The sequence below is a fragment of the Physeter macrocephalus genome, chromosome 2, assembly GCF_002837175.3.
Source record: "Physeter macrocephalus isolate SW-GA chromosome 2, ASM283717v5, whole genome shotgun sequence".
Taxonomy (NCBI): Eukaryota; Metazoa; Chordata; class Mammalia; order Artiodactyla; family Physeteridae; genus Physeter; species Physeter macrocephalus.
Window position 1 is genome coordinate 66,013,738 of NC_041215.1, and position 12,467 is coordinate 66,026,204.

Here is a 12,467-nt window from a genome sequence, read left to right on the forward strand (position 1 = left end):
CAGCGGCCATGGCTCACGGGCCCAGCCGCTCCGCGGCATGTGGGATCCTCCCAGACCGGGGCGCGAACCCGGTTCCCCTGCATCGGCAGGCGGACGCGCAACCACTGCGCCACCAGGGAAGCCCTACTTTTTCTTGATGCTCATTTGCTAAAGGATTTGGTTACTCTAGTCTAGGTAGTTTATGGATTAATGTTCAAAACTAATTATAAACACTACTCCATTTAGTAAAAGGGGATTTGGGACTGCTTCTTTTAAACGATAACTTTACAAAGGCACCATCAAGGATGTCACATACTGCATAAAATGACGTTCTATTAGCTGGTCAGTAGTTCTCACCCACCATTTCTCCTCATCGCCAGATATCTGAAAAAAAAAACCCACAAAAACAAAACAAAACAAAAAACAACTAAACACCCATCGTTATATGTGCTGACTTTTCTAGAAGAGTTTTGATTTAAATACCCTGGCCCATCATAACCACAAACCACTATAATTTCCAGATATTCATTACTTTGGTCTCTAAATTACATAAACCAGGTCCTTTCACTGAAAAATGTAGTTTAGAAACTCTTTTTATATTCAAAGGCCCTATTTTGCATACAGAAAATATGGTCACTGTAATTATGGGCATATATTAGTTGGACATATAGTATCCTATTGCTACTAGTTATAAATTTAAAAATGTACAAATTATTTTTCCTCTAAAAAACTATTTTGCAAAGTTAGTTATTATTAGAAACAGAATCTCAAGTTAACTACAAAGTTAACTTTTAGTAAAAAATGTGACAAGGAATTAGACTAATTTATATTATCTATTGAAGCTCCTCTTATCAACGGACATTAATAATTAATCTTGAATATTTTAAAACATTAAGTAATTCTTTTTAACTTTTCTAACACGAAGTGATGAACTTATATGTTGTTAGGCAAATTTTACTTGAGAGGAACATTTAACTTTTGTAGATTTTTTGAAATTTTTTAACAGAATAAATGTAAAAATAAGAAAATATTAAAAAATACATCTTTTAAATTACATTTGCTATTTTGTTTTTGATGGCTCTTAGTCCTGCAAAAGATGTTAAAGTAGCCAGAGAGCTGTGATTGCTAGCACAATACAGGACGGCTTCCTCATAGTTTAAACGGGGATCAGCAACAAACCAATATTCACTCCCTTCTATTACAACTGGAGGTCCATGAATTCCAGCACGCTCTAAAGAAGAAGAAAAATAGCACAATTATGACTGCATAAACCAAACTGCACCCTCTCAGCATGGATTATTGTTCAAAACTATTTATAAATAATAATCCATTTAGATTACTGGCTCTCTTTGGCCAGGGCAGTGCTGCCTGGAAGGATCCAAGGATTCCTGAGCCAGTGAGTGACTCTGTTACCCTCCTGTACTCACAGAGAAGGATAAATCCAGCCTCAGAGTCTCATCCCATACCAGCTAATCACCTTCACCTTCCCTGCATGGAGATACTTCATCTCATTTGAAGACATGATAGAGAAGAAGCTGGCACTTAGGCCTGGGCTTAAATAATTAACTAAAGACGTCACTGAAAAGGTAAAAGCAGCTTTGGATAAATTTTAGTTTTCTTAACTCACCTGGATTGTACCAGTCTGGTATTTTTGGAGTACGACCTGTATAAGAAAGCAAACGGCTTAAGTTTAGTATCCAATTACAGACCATGGCGTACTAATAAGTGCCTTGAGTCTAACTCAAGAGGACTTGCAGTATGGCTGAGATTTGTCCATTTCTGGCCAAACCATCTCCTTTCATGTTATGATCACTTCATAACATTGAATTTTGTGGGGCCCATACTAAAGCTGTTTTTGTAGCAACCAAAAAGGCAGATTTGTTAAATATTAATACAGCATTACTAGCAGTTCTCTACCTTATATCATGGAAGTCACAAAGGAAGACTAGATGGATAAAATATAGATAATAATTAGAATGTACAAATAAGTAAATGAATACATTGTATACATTACACAGAAGCACTAAGGAATATGCACCAAGATAATCATCACTGTAGGATGAGGTTATTCAGGAACCACGTCTCCATTTAATGCAATTTGTTTTACCGCGGGCCTCCCACTGTTGTGGCCTCTCCCGCTGCGGAGCACAGGCTCCGGACGCACAGGCTCAGCGACCATGGCTCACGGGCCCAGCCGCTCCGCGGCACGTGGGATCTTCCCGGACCGGGGCACGAACCCGCGTCCCCTGCATCGGCAGGCGGACTCTCAACCACTGCGCCACCAGGGAAGCCCCCATCTAATGCAATTTGAATACACCTAGGTTGGTAGAGTTTATTGCCTCCCAAGATATCCTTGGAAAAAAATGTTCAGTGATCCAGTACTGAAACTTTTGAGAAAATGAGAGACAAAACTGGGAAGAAAATAATAAAATTCACCCAGCAGGATATATGGTACCGTACAAAGAATTATGGTCTTTGAAGTTGGGTGAGTCAGTGTCTAAACGCCCTTAGGCTCTTTGCTGCTGTGCTACTTGGGATCTGTTGTTTAACTCCCTGAGCCCCAACTTTCTATTCTATAAAAATGAAACTCTCCTACCTAACTCACAAAGACAGTGTAAAGATCATGTAAGATCACCCCTATGCAAGCACCCTGCACAGGGCCAGGCAGAGAACAGTTCCTCTCAGGATGCTAGCTGCTTTCCTTTCCCTTTTTACTCAGGTCATAGGTCGCACTGGTTTCAAGCCAAAGACATAATTTGAGGAATTTTAGAAATTACAAGGTAAAATAGCTGTTCTTAATTTTGCTATTGTATCAGGGCCAATGCATGAGAGGACCCTACTCTGAGGACTGCCCATATATCCAGCATCTGTGGTTTTTCTAACTCAGTCCTCTGTATGTTGGATAATTTCCATTAACAATGCTGCAAATCAGTTAAAAAAACAGACATAGTTTCTTGTTTGTATCTTGTCAAAGAATTCTGTTCATTTGTATGTTGGGGGAAAGCTATGCCCAACCTTTAAATTTCTTTAAATTAGTGAGAAAAGCAAAATCAAAGGTGTCTTTTTACACAGGATTACAAACATGTATGTGTGTACAAGGTATCAAGAAACACAATATAAAAAAGTTGTGTTTATAGGTCATTTTCCTAAAAACACTTTTATGAACCTTATTTTTGCTGTTTTCGCAACTAAAAGAGAATATTTAAAAAGTATATATATCCATAGTGATTATGATAATTAAAAAAAATTAGGTTGTCAAAATATCCATTTTAGAGAGGAGGGGACTAATTAGAACCAGCTGTATGCGGTAATAAAAAAGGCAAGAGCTAGATAAAAGGTTTGGTGATTTGGGCTACTGAAGAGGTAAACTGCTTTAAGAAACCCAGAAAACACAGATTAATACTTAATACAGAAGTGTCCAGTTGAGCAGGCTTTGGCTGTTCTAATAGCCAAGAAAATATCCAACCAGTGAATGTGACACATTGTAACTCAGAAATTTAGGGACTGTCAAAGGGGAGTTAATATAACATTTAAACCCTGGATCAAACGATCACTGATTTTTTCCAATGACTGCAAATAGGCTGAGACAGCAAGTTGTCAGTTTTTAATTTTGTTTCTGCATTGGAGAGAGCAGAGGTGCAATTATTTAAAAGATTTATTTATTTGATTACCTGATTTATGTTTGCTAAGCTAGTTAATTCCCTTCTCTTTTGTTTAAAATAACAAATACATTAAAAAGAAAAAAGAAAACCATATGTTCTTCATAATATTTCCTGTGGTTACTGGTTTGTCATTTCTAAGGTTTTTCTGGTGTATACTCTAGAGTCTGCCTCAGTACTCAAACATGAGGCAGGGGAACAGCTACCAGTGAGAGCATACTTTGGAGGGAGCAGTGACACTCTCTGTGGCATGCCAAATACCAAAGAATAATAGGAGTGTCACAACTAATGCTTCAAGCCAGAGATATTGTCCAAGTTAATTATATATTAGTTACTTTGCCACTTGTTTGAAAGGTATCCAAGCTGGTTTTCCTTTTTTCTTCTTTCAGGATTAATCAATAATCAGGACTAACTCAGATATAATTTCTCCTTTAGAAAACCCCCATCAGGGACTTCCCTGGTGGCGCAGTGGTTCACAATCCGCCTGCCAATGCAGGGGAAACAGGTTCAAGCCCCGGTCTGGGAAGATCCCACATGCTGCGGAGCAACTAAGCCCATGCGCCACAACTACTGAGCCTGTGCCCTAGAGCCCACAAGCCACAACTACTGAGCCCGTGACAACTACTGAAGCCTGCACACCTAGAGCCCGTGCTCCCCAACAAGAGAAGCCACTGCAGTGAGAAGCCCACACACTGCAATGAAGAACAGCCCCCGCTCGCTGCAACTAGAGAAAGCCTGCATGCAGCACCGAAGACCCAACACAGCCAAAAATAAATAAACAAATTTAAATAAATAAATAAATAAAATAAATTACACATACACACACAAAAGAAAAACCCCATCAACACACACACACACACACAATTCCCCTTTTATTAATGACCCCCCAGTTTGCCCTGTGAAAGAGACTTGCCAGTTACTGCACTGGATGTTGCATCTGAAGCTCTTTTAAAGGCAAGATGGTGCCTTTTTTAGGAAAGAAGAACAATCTTCTAATGGGCAGTTCCATGAGATAATCTTTGGGTTTTTGAGAACTTATAGGAGGAATTCCCTTTAGTTTCAATGATCTGTTTACATTCAGTTCAGAAATTCATTTTGGAACTTTTTGTGCATTTACCATTATATTAATTAATTTAATGTATCTAATATCTGCTTAAAAATAATTTGGGAGTTAAAACCTTAACATTTTCTGTAATATATCCTTGAAATTTTCCCACTAAAAAGTGAAGTAGGGCTTCCCTGGTAGCGCAGTGGTTGAGAGTCCGCCTGCCGATGCAGGGGACGCGTGTCCGTGCCCCGGTCCGGGAAGATCCCACGTGCCGCGGCGCGGCTGGGCCCGTGAGCCATGGCCGCTGAGCCTGCGCGTCCGGAGCCTGTGCTCCGCAGCGGGAGAGGCCACAACAGTGACAGGCCCGCGCGTACCACAAAAAAAAAAAAAAAGTGAAGTAAAAGGATATCTATTTATGATCCTTTCTCTCTTTTTTGTCACCAAAGGCTCTACTATCAAGCTAACTGGTTTCCTGAATTTGAATGAGATAAACTATTAGTAATTTTGAGCTCACTGAAAACTGTTTCTAAATTGTAACATTTAGATTTGGGACCTGCCCACATTTGACTTCCTGACTTTTGCTTCATTCTTCCCAAGCCTGTCTTCATTTTGTCCTTCATTTTGCAACAAAATAAAAATGAAAATGATTCCCTCTACTTCGTCTCTCCTTTCACCTGAAATAATCCTTCATTCCAAGACCTAATCTCCCTAAATTAGCCTTAAATTTTATCTCCTATACAAATTCTTTCATGAGAAAAGAGGAAGGTAGTATCTAATTTCAATAAGGCAGCATTTTACTAGGGGTAGGAGTCAGGCAGGATGGAGCTTAATATATTAACTGTAGTGTCAAAGGCTTTTAAAATTATAATTATAGACTAAAATGCCCTCTTAGGTACTTTGGCTCAGCACTGACAAGTTCACATGAGAAGACTGTGAAAAAGAATAACTACATTTACCTTTTGGAATCTGGCACATCCATTCAAGTTTTGTATCACAAGCAAAAGGCCTTAAAAAAATAAATTCTCTGTCATCATAGAAATACCACCTTCTTCGCCATGGCCTATTAATGACCTAAAGGAGGAAGAGGATTGTAGAATATTTTCAAGTTGATGCAGCCCTTATACAACACTAAACTGTAAGCCCTATGGTCTTTAACTCTGCTTTAGCTCTAGCACCTAGGATATATGTTTATGAATGAACACATGAAAGAATGCAGTGTTTAAGCAGTAACAGTCTAAGCAAGAGCCTTCAAAGGGACTGACAAAGAAAGTATAGCATAGGGTGATGTTTATGTCCAAAATGCAAATTACTGGGTTTTTTTTTTTTTCTGTTTTTTGTTGAAAAGAAATTGTAGAATCTTGCAACTTTAAATTTTGGGAAGATCAAACTAGAAAAAAATATTTGGTTCAGTGGCTTCCAAACACCAGCCTGTGATCATAGCAGATCTGTGAAAAGTGACATAAAAGTCTGGCATCAGGGGCCCAAGTTCCACCTTTGGCGTTGCTTTGTGTTTCTGGGATATTGTCCTCCTCTGTGTGGTCTAAGATGGCTCTCTACAAATTCCAGGCAGCAGCAACAGGGAAAGGAAAGGGGGGGACAGGACCTGGTAGGAGCATCCATCAGTTTTTGAACTGCTACCTCTTAAGGGCAACATTCTGGAGGGTTAGAAGGTGGCAGGTGAGGTAAGATTCTCCTTCCAGACACTGCCCTAGCTGGCCTTGTTACTGATCAGTGTCTCTTCTGTTTAGTTTTTTTGGTAGGTTCTTCCAGTCTTTTCACACATAGTGACACAACTTACACAGAATGTAGTTTATTGCATCAGTGTTCTGGAAACTTCACAAACTTCTATTAAGTTTTCATTCTTTCATGTGTTAAACTGGGATGATACTACAGAGTGTTTTACTAAAACAGTTACTTTGAAATAATGCTTTCCAATGGCCTTCTCAGTACTTGGTCTCAACATTCGTGCAACATTTCTGGTCAATCATCTTCCTTAATCTCTTTCTTGGGCTTACATAGCAAAGATATTTTCTAGATGTCTCCTCCCTCCTCATCCTCTTACATTTTATAAAATGTTGGTAATCACCCCAAATCCACTTCTTGGCCCTTTGCTATTTTTTTTTCTTTTTTTGGCCACGCTGAGTGGCTCGTGCGATCTCAGTTCCCTGACCAGGGACTGAACTTGGGCCCCGGCAGTAAGAGCCTGGAATCCTAACCACTAGGCCACTAAAGAACTCTTTTTTTAATGAACATTTTCCTTCAACTCCAGTTTCTTTATTCTAACTTACTACAGCATATTTCTTACTGCAAGCTTGGATTCAAAACATCAGTTAAACTAAAATGTACTACTATTTTCTCCATAAACAAATACCCCTTCTGACTGTTTCTATAAATGCCATACATAGCATAGTAGACCCATACACCTGGGTTCAAATTTCAGTTCTGTAATCATGTAAGTTACTCAGAGCTCACATTTCTTCCCCGTGAGATGGATATAGTAACAGTAGCTACCTGACAAGGTTGCTTAAGTGTTAAGTGAGATAATATATGTGACATGACTGTGCCTGGCTCATGAGTCAACAAGTGTTAGCTGCTGTATCATAACCATCGTCACCATCATTGTTACTCTCCTGTAACACTCTTGTTCTTGCATAAAACTTAAACTTTGTCTGTCATAGCCCTTGTAATTGCTCTTTTACTTGTCTTTACCTCCTACGAGACTGTAAGTTCTGTGAAGACAACTACTGTTTTATATCTTGTCATTGTTGACCCCCCAGAGCATCACAGACTGCTTGGACATACTACTTATGGAACGAATAAACAAATGAAGTCTGCAAAGGAAGAGGCCTAACTGGTCTTCCATGTCTTCTGGTCCTATCTTTTGCATCTTGAAATCTGTCTCAAGATGAATCTTCTCACACCCTCCGTAGTTCTTGTCAAAAACCGTTAATCATGCTCTGTTGCCTACCAAAAACATGCACAAACTCCTTAACCTGGCATCAGTCTAACTTCCTACCTTTGTTTTCAACCACAGCACCAACTAAAACTTCTTGATCTGCATTGTTCCCCTCACTGCCTTAGCCTCTCCCTTCCACTCCCACTTTCTTTATGCCTTACCCTATCCTACCTGTACAAACTCTATCCATCCTTAAAGGTCCAATTGAGGTCCCACGTCTTTCTGGAAATAGGCAATAGAAATCACTTTCTCTTCTGAGTTTCATTAGCCCTCCTCAGCCCACTTATTTGGAGCTTATTACTGCATAGTAACAAGAGTCGTCTTTCTTGAATATGAATTTTATCTTCTCAAATTAAGTGTCAGTTAGGTTGCTTGAGGGCTGGGCCATGGATGTACTTCTAACCTCCCATTGCACCTAATATCATGCTCCACACGCAAAAGGCACTTCATGGATCTGCTGCCTGACTGCACATACTGCCAGATTTATTTTTTAAATATGCAGATTTTCCAGCATTGTACTGACCTTGACAGCAGCACAGTCTCTGATATCATAATCCTGCTGAAACTCATTTGCCATGATAATAGTAGACACCTTAAAAGACAAGAGAGGCTTGAGAATTTAAGACTGATGTATAAATATTTGCAATTTAGATGTAATTTAAGCAGCTTTAATAACTCAAGTGTGTTCATATGCCAAGGGAGGAAAACTTTTTCATTTCTTTTTTATGTCAGGATGCTAAATCACGCGAGGACTTATAAAACGCCATGAGGTCTTCAGTTTCCAAACAAAGGAGCCTACAGTTTCAGAAGTGGAGGTTAATCATGTATTAGGTTCACAGTTGGAGTCATAAAGAATCAGGAGCTTGCAAAATACTTTTTTTAAATGCATGTGTTGAAATGTTAGTTATTCGATTGACTATTCTTGGATATGCTCCAATTTGAAAATGAAGTCAAGGAATTTTACATTTCGAAAGAATACACAATGACTTGACACAACGGTAATGTGGAGCAAATATTTAATACCTGAGAATAATTTGCTCCTCTAAGTGTTACCTAAAACCTCTCCTTAGGATAATGTAAACATTTGAAATAATATTTAAGGACTTTTTAAGGTTCTCCTGAATTGTTTCCTCCAATTAAAATTCCTTCTTTTTTATATAACTCATATTTTTAAATAATAAAAATAAAAGTTGCTCATTATGAAAAAAAAGGAAAAACAAAGAAAAAGAAAAAAAATCACTTTTACTACCCCAAAATGACCGCTATATTTATATATCTATATTTTTATGTTTTTTGGATTATATGTAGAGAGACTATGTGTATGGTTATTTTTTTAATAAAAGTGAGATTCGTAACTTATTTTTCCCCACTTCATATATGTGAATCTATTTCCATTTCAATAAAGATACATCTATATAATTTAATGGTTGTATGGCTATATTAATTAACAATCAACTTTCTTGTTATTGAAATAAATACTTTTTTCATATTATCCTAAATGAGAAAGATTAAACTTACTGGTGTATGATCACTCCATTGCCAGGATCCTTGTAAGTCAGGGCTCCTTTTATTCAAACCTATCCAAAGCCAACGCTGGTCACTATGTGAAAAGGAAGTGTTAAGAAAATTTGAGCACAGTATTTGGCAAAAACATTTAGCATCCACATGTCTAAAATGCTTAAGACATGTAAGTTTATTCAGAAGACCTTCTCACTAACTGAGAAACACAGTTTCAAGCTATATAAACAAGTCTCCTGAAATGAAACTGAACCCTATTTACAGGGTAGCTATCAAAAAAGTACCAGACTTTTTTAAACTAAATTTTATGTTATTTTCTTCATATGAAAGGCAAAAACTATTCTGCTTTGAAGAACTTAGGAGGGAAAAAAAGTATATGATTATTTCAAAACTTTTACTGCAGAGCTTCAATATTAGATAATGTTTTCAGATACAGAAAAACCATAGCATTTCCTTAAAGCATTTGCCTATAACTATCAAGTATCTTTTCTTTAAAATGAAGAACCTGGCTAACCTTTGGCTTGGCTAACCTTTTATTAAATGAGATTTTTAAAAAAATTTAATTCCCTCTGCCAACTAAGTTTAAAGTAAAACAAGCATTCAAGTATCAATATTTTCTAAATACCAAACTCTATGGGTTATACCAGAGCAATATAATTAAGCAATCACTTAAGTGAATATATTTAACTGTCATAACTATTATGCTTTTATGTACAAGGCACTGAGCTATGTGCAATGATGATACAGAGAAGTACAAGACATAATATCTACCCTCAAGTGAACTAGTCAGGGAGACAAGATATATATGAACAAAGAAAATATGAGACCACTTTTGAAAAACATCAAATGATAAAAATTTGCATACATTTTAAGCACTACAAAAATTTCGGAAAAAGGAGAGGTCACTGTGGACTGTAGGAAGTCAGGAAACATTTTGTAGAGTTAGTAGGACAGAAGACAGTCTTCGAAGAATTGCCAACATTTCTTTTGAGCCATAATCTGAGTGTTTACCACGTGCCAGTATTCAGGTTGGCTGAGCAGAGAAAGGATAGGCATTCCAAGGAAGAATACATACAACAACATATAGAGGCAGGGACATACATTGTAAGTGATCCCTTCCCCTCAATTAAACTTATACTCTAACCAGGGAGATATTTTCAATAAATTGAAGCGATAGAACCATAAGAAATTTCTCCACCTCTAACTTCATTTGAAAATACTCTCTAAAATACAGTATACTTCTTAGGCCTTAAAAAGTAGACCATTTACCATGCAACTTTTTTTTGGCAGGGGTGATGGGTTGGTGATGCTGGTTATTTCCATATAATTTAACCTTCTGATTGTATATGTCATGTACCACCAGTACATGAGTGAATGTTATATATGCAAAACAATGCATACATAAATGCTAAGTATAAACAGAACACATATTACAAAAGGGGTAGAATCCAAATCTAAAGTTAATCCCTACTCTCAAGCTCAGTAGAATATATGGAACATATGGAACATACAGTTACAAGACTGCTGGGAAATAGAGTAAGTCTGCATTTAAAAATATTTGCCAGTGAATCCAAGGCAGGAACAAACTTAATTTTAAATTAATTTCTCACTTTTTAATGAAATAATTGCTTTTCTTCGTCCCTTTCCTCTGTTCAACATTCCCTCATATTTTAACATCAATAAGCATGTTTTTCACCTTACCAACCTCAAGCTTTTCAACTTACTGCAATGGAATATGAGGGCAGTCCCCTTACAGTTTTTATTGTTATACTGTTTTCTTTCAGAAAGAAAGATTACCAATTTGCAGAGTTAAGATAAATCCAGTGGAGACAATTAAGTCTAGTTTGAATTTAGCAGCTAAAAAAGGATTTTGCAGTTTGTGTCCTCAACTAATCAGAGCTTTCCTACAGACTTCCAAATGTATCATACTTTCCGATTGTTGGATTTCTAAACCACCAGGTCTAGATAATTGCCATATACATTATAATTAAAGTCAGACAGCTAAAATAAAGAGGAGGTCAAGTTTGCTTCCTCAAACTTCATTTCTTTCTAATTTTTGTAGATTATGTATTTGGGTCTGGAGAATTTGTGTGGAATTTTGTGTTTCCCTAAAGTAAGCATTAGATATTTTAACTTCTTTGCACAATCAACAGTACGACTGGAAGATGATCAAAGATCGTTTGCCATCTGCATTTACTCTATAGGCAGCTCCCACAGAAAGCTTCTTTAGGGGTCTGTCCCCACCATTTCCACTCAGTCTGCTCTTAGCTCCCCATCTTCCCTTAGAAACCTCTGCTTTCAAGCCCATTTCTGCCTCCTCTGCTGCATCTCAGAGAACAGTTTCCTAGAGAGAAGTTTGTCCCATTGTCCAAAGCTTCTCATCTTCACTACTTTCTGAGACTGAACTTCATTGCAACCCAGACCTTTACAGTTTTCAGCATCCATTTCAAGAGATTTATTAGTCCGTTATAAATATAGTAAATAGTAGCTACTTGTGGGGTTTTTTTGGTGTGTGTGGTAAGAGGTGGAAAATATTTCCTCATTTGTAACTTCTTCCTGGTTTGGCCTGATTTGTCTGTAGGTAGATAAAGAGAAGAAGAAATTGGAAATCACATTAATTGTTGCACACCTCTAATGTGGATTTTCAAAAATTCGAGGGAAGAAAAAAAATTTGTGGGAAGAAATGGATCATAACTGAGGAATTAAATCAAACTGAAAATTTCTCTCTGTATATAAATTTCTTCTGCTCCAAACACTAAAGTATATGGTTTTAAGGCTATGAGGTTAAGAATACATTGCATGAAAGGTTACTTGGTGTATTTGCGTTAAAATTTCTACTCTCAATCAAATTTCCTGCTGCGTCTGGTTCCTAAGGAAAACAGCACCTCAACCATAACCCCCAATAAACACTATTTGATGAGGGCGCTTAGTCTGCAAAGCCTTAGATTTATATCCAAATCCACTCATGCCACATCACTGGAGGTAGTGCACACAGCAGCAATCGCACTGCAAACAAGGCTTTCTTCCCTAATCCTAAAACTACTTTTGTTCTACAATGGCTTTCCCTGGTGGGCTGCTGTTAAGAGTTGCAAAGATTTTAGAGCCTTAATGATCTGGTACACCATGAACCCTTTTCATTGAAATACAGAGACATGGAACAGATTGTGAGAAGGAGAGCAGTAATCTAACCTTATTCCTTGGCAGGCAAAACACAATTTGGGCAATGGACGTCTTGCTGAGAAAGGTCAATCCTTGCCATAAAAAGCTAAGGTGTTCAAGGAATAAGCTTTAGAATCATTTTCTGATA

General features: G+C 37.6%; 1 protein-coding gene across 1 annotated transcript in view; it reads right to left on the reverse strand.

Moving 5' to 3' along the window:
* The window catches only part of LY75 (lymphocyte antigen 75), a 103,884-nt gene that overhangs the window by 42,093 nt on the left and 49,324 nt on the right, over positions 1-12,467 (reverse strand). Inside the window, exons 14-19 of the mRNA XM_024122316.1 lie at positions 9,161-9,242; positions 8,166-8,234; positions 5,643-5,757; positions 1,607-1,642; positions 1,035-1,210; positions 296-363 (exon numbers count right to left, since the gene is read on the reverse strand). Of these exons, the coding sequence (XP_023978084.1) occupies positions 296-363; positions 1,035-1,210; positions 1,607-1,642; positions 5,643-5,757; positions 8,166-8,234; positions 9,161-9,242 (546 nt within the window). The remainder of the gene's footprint in view (positions 1-295; positions 364-1,034; positions 1,211-1,606; positions 1,643-5,642; positions 5,758-8,165; positions 8,235-9,160; positions 9,243-12,467) is intronic.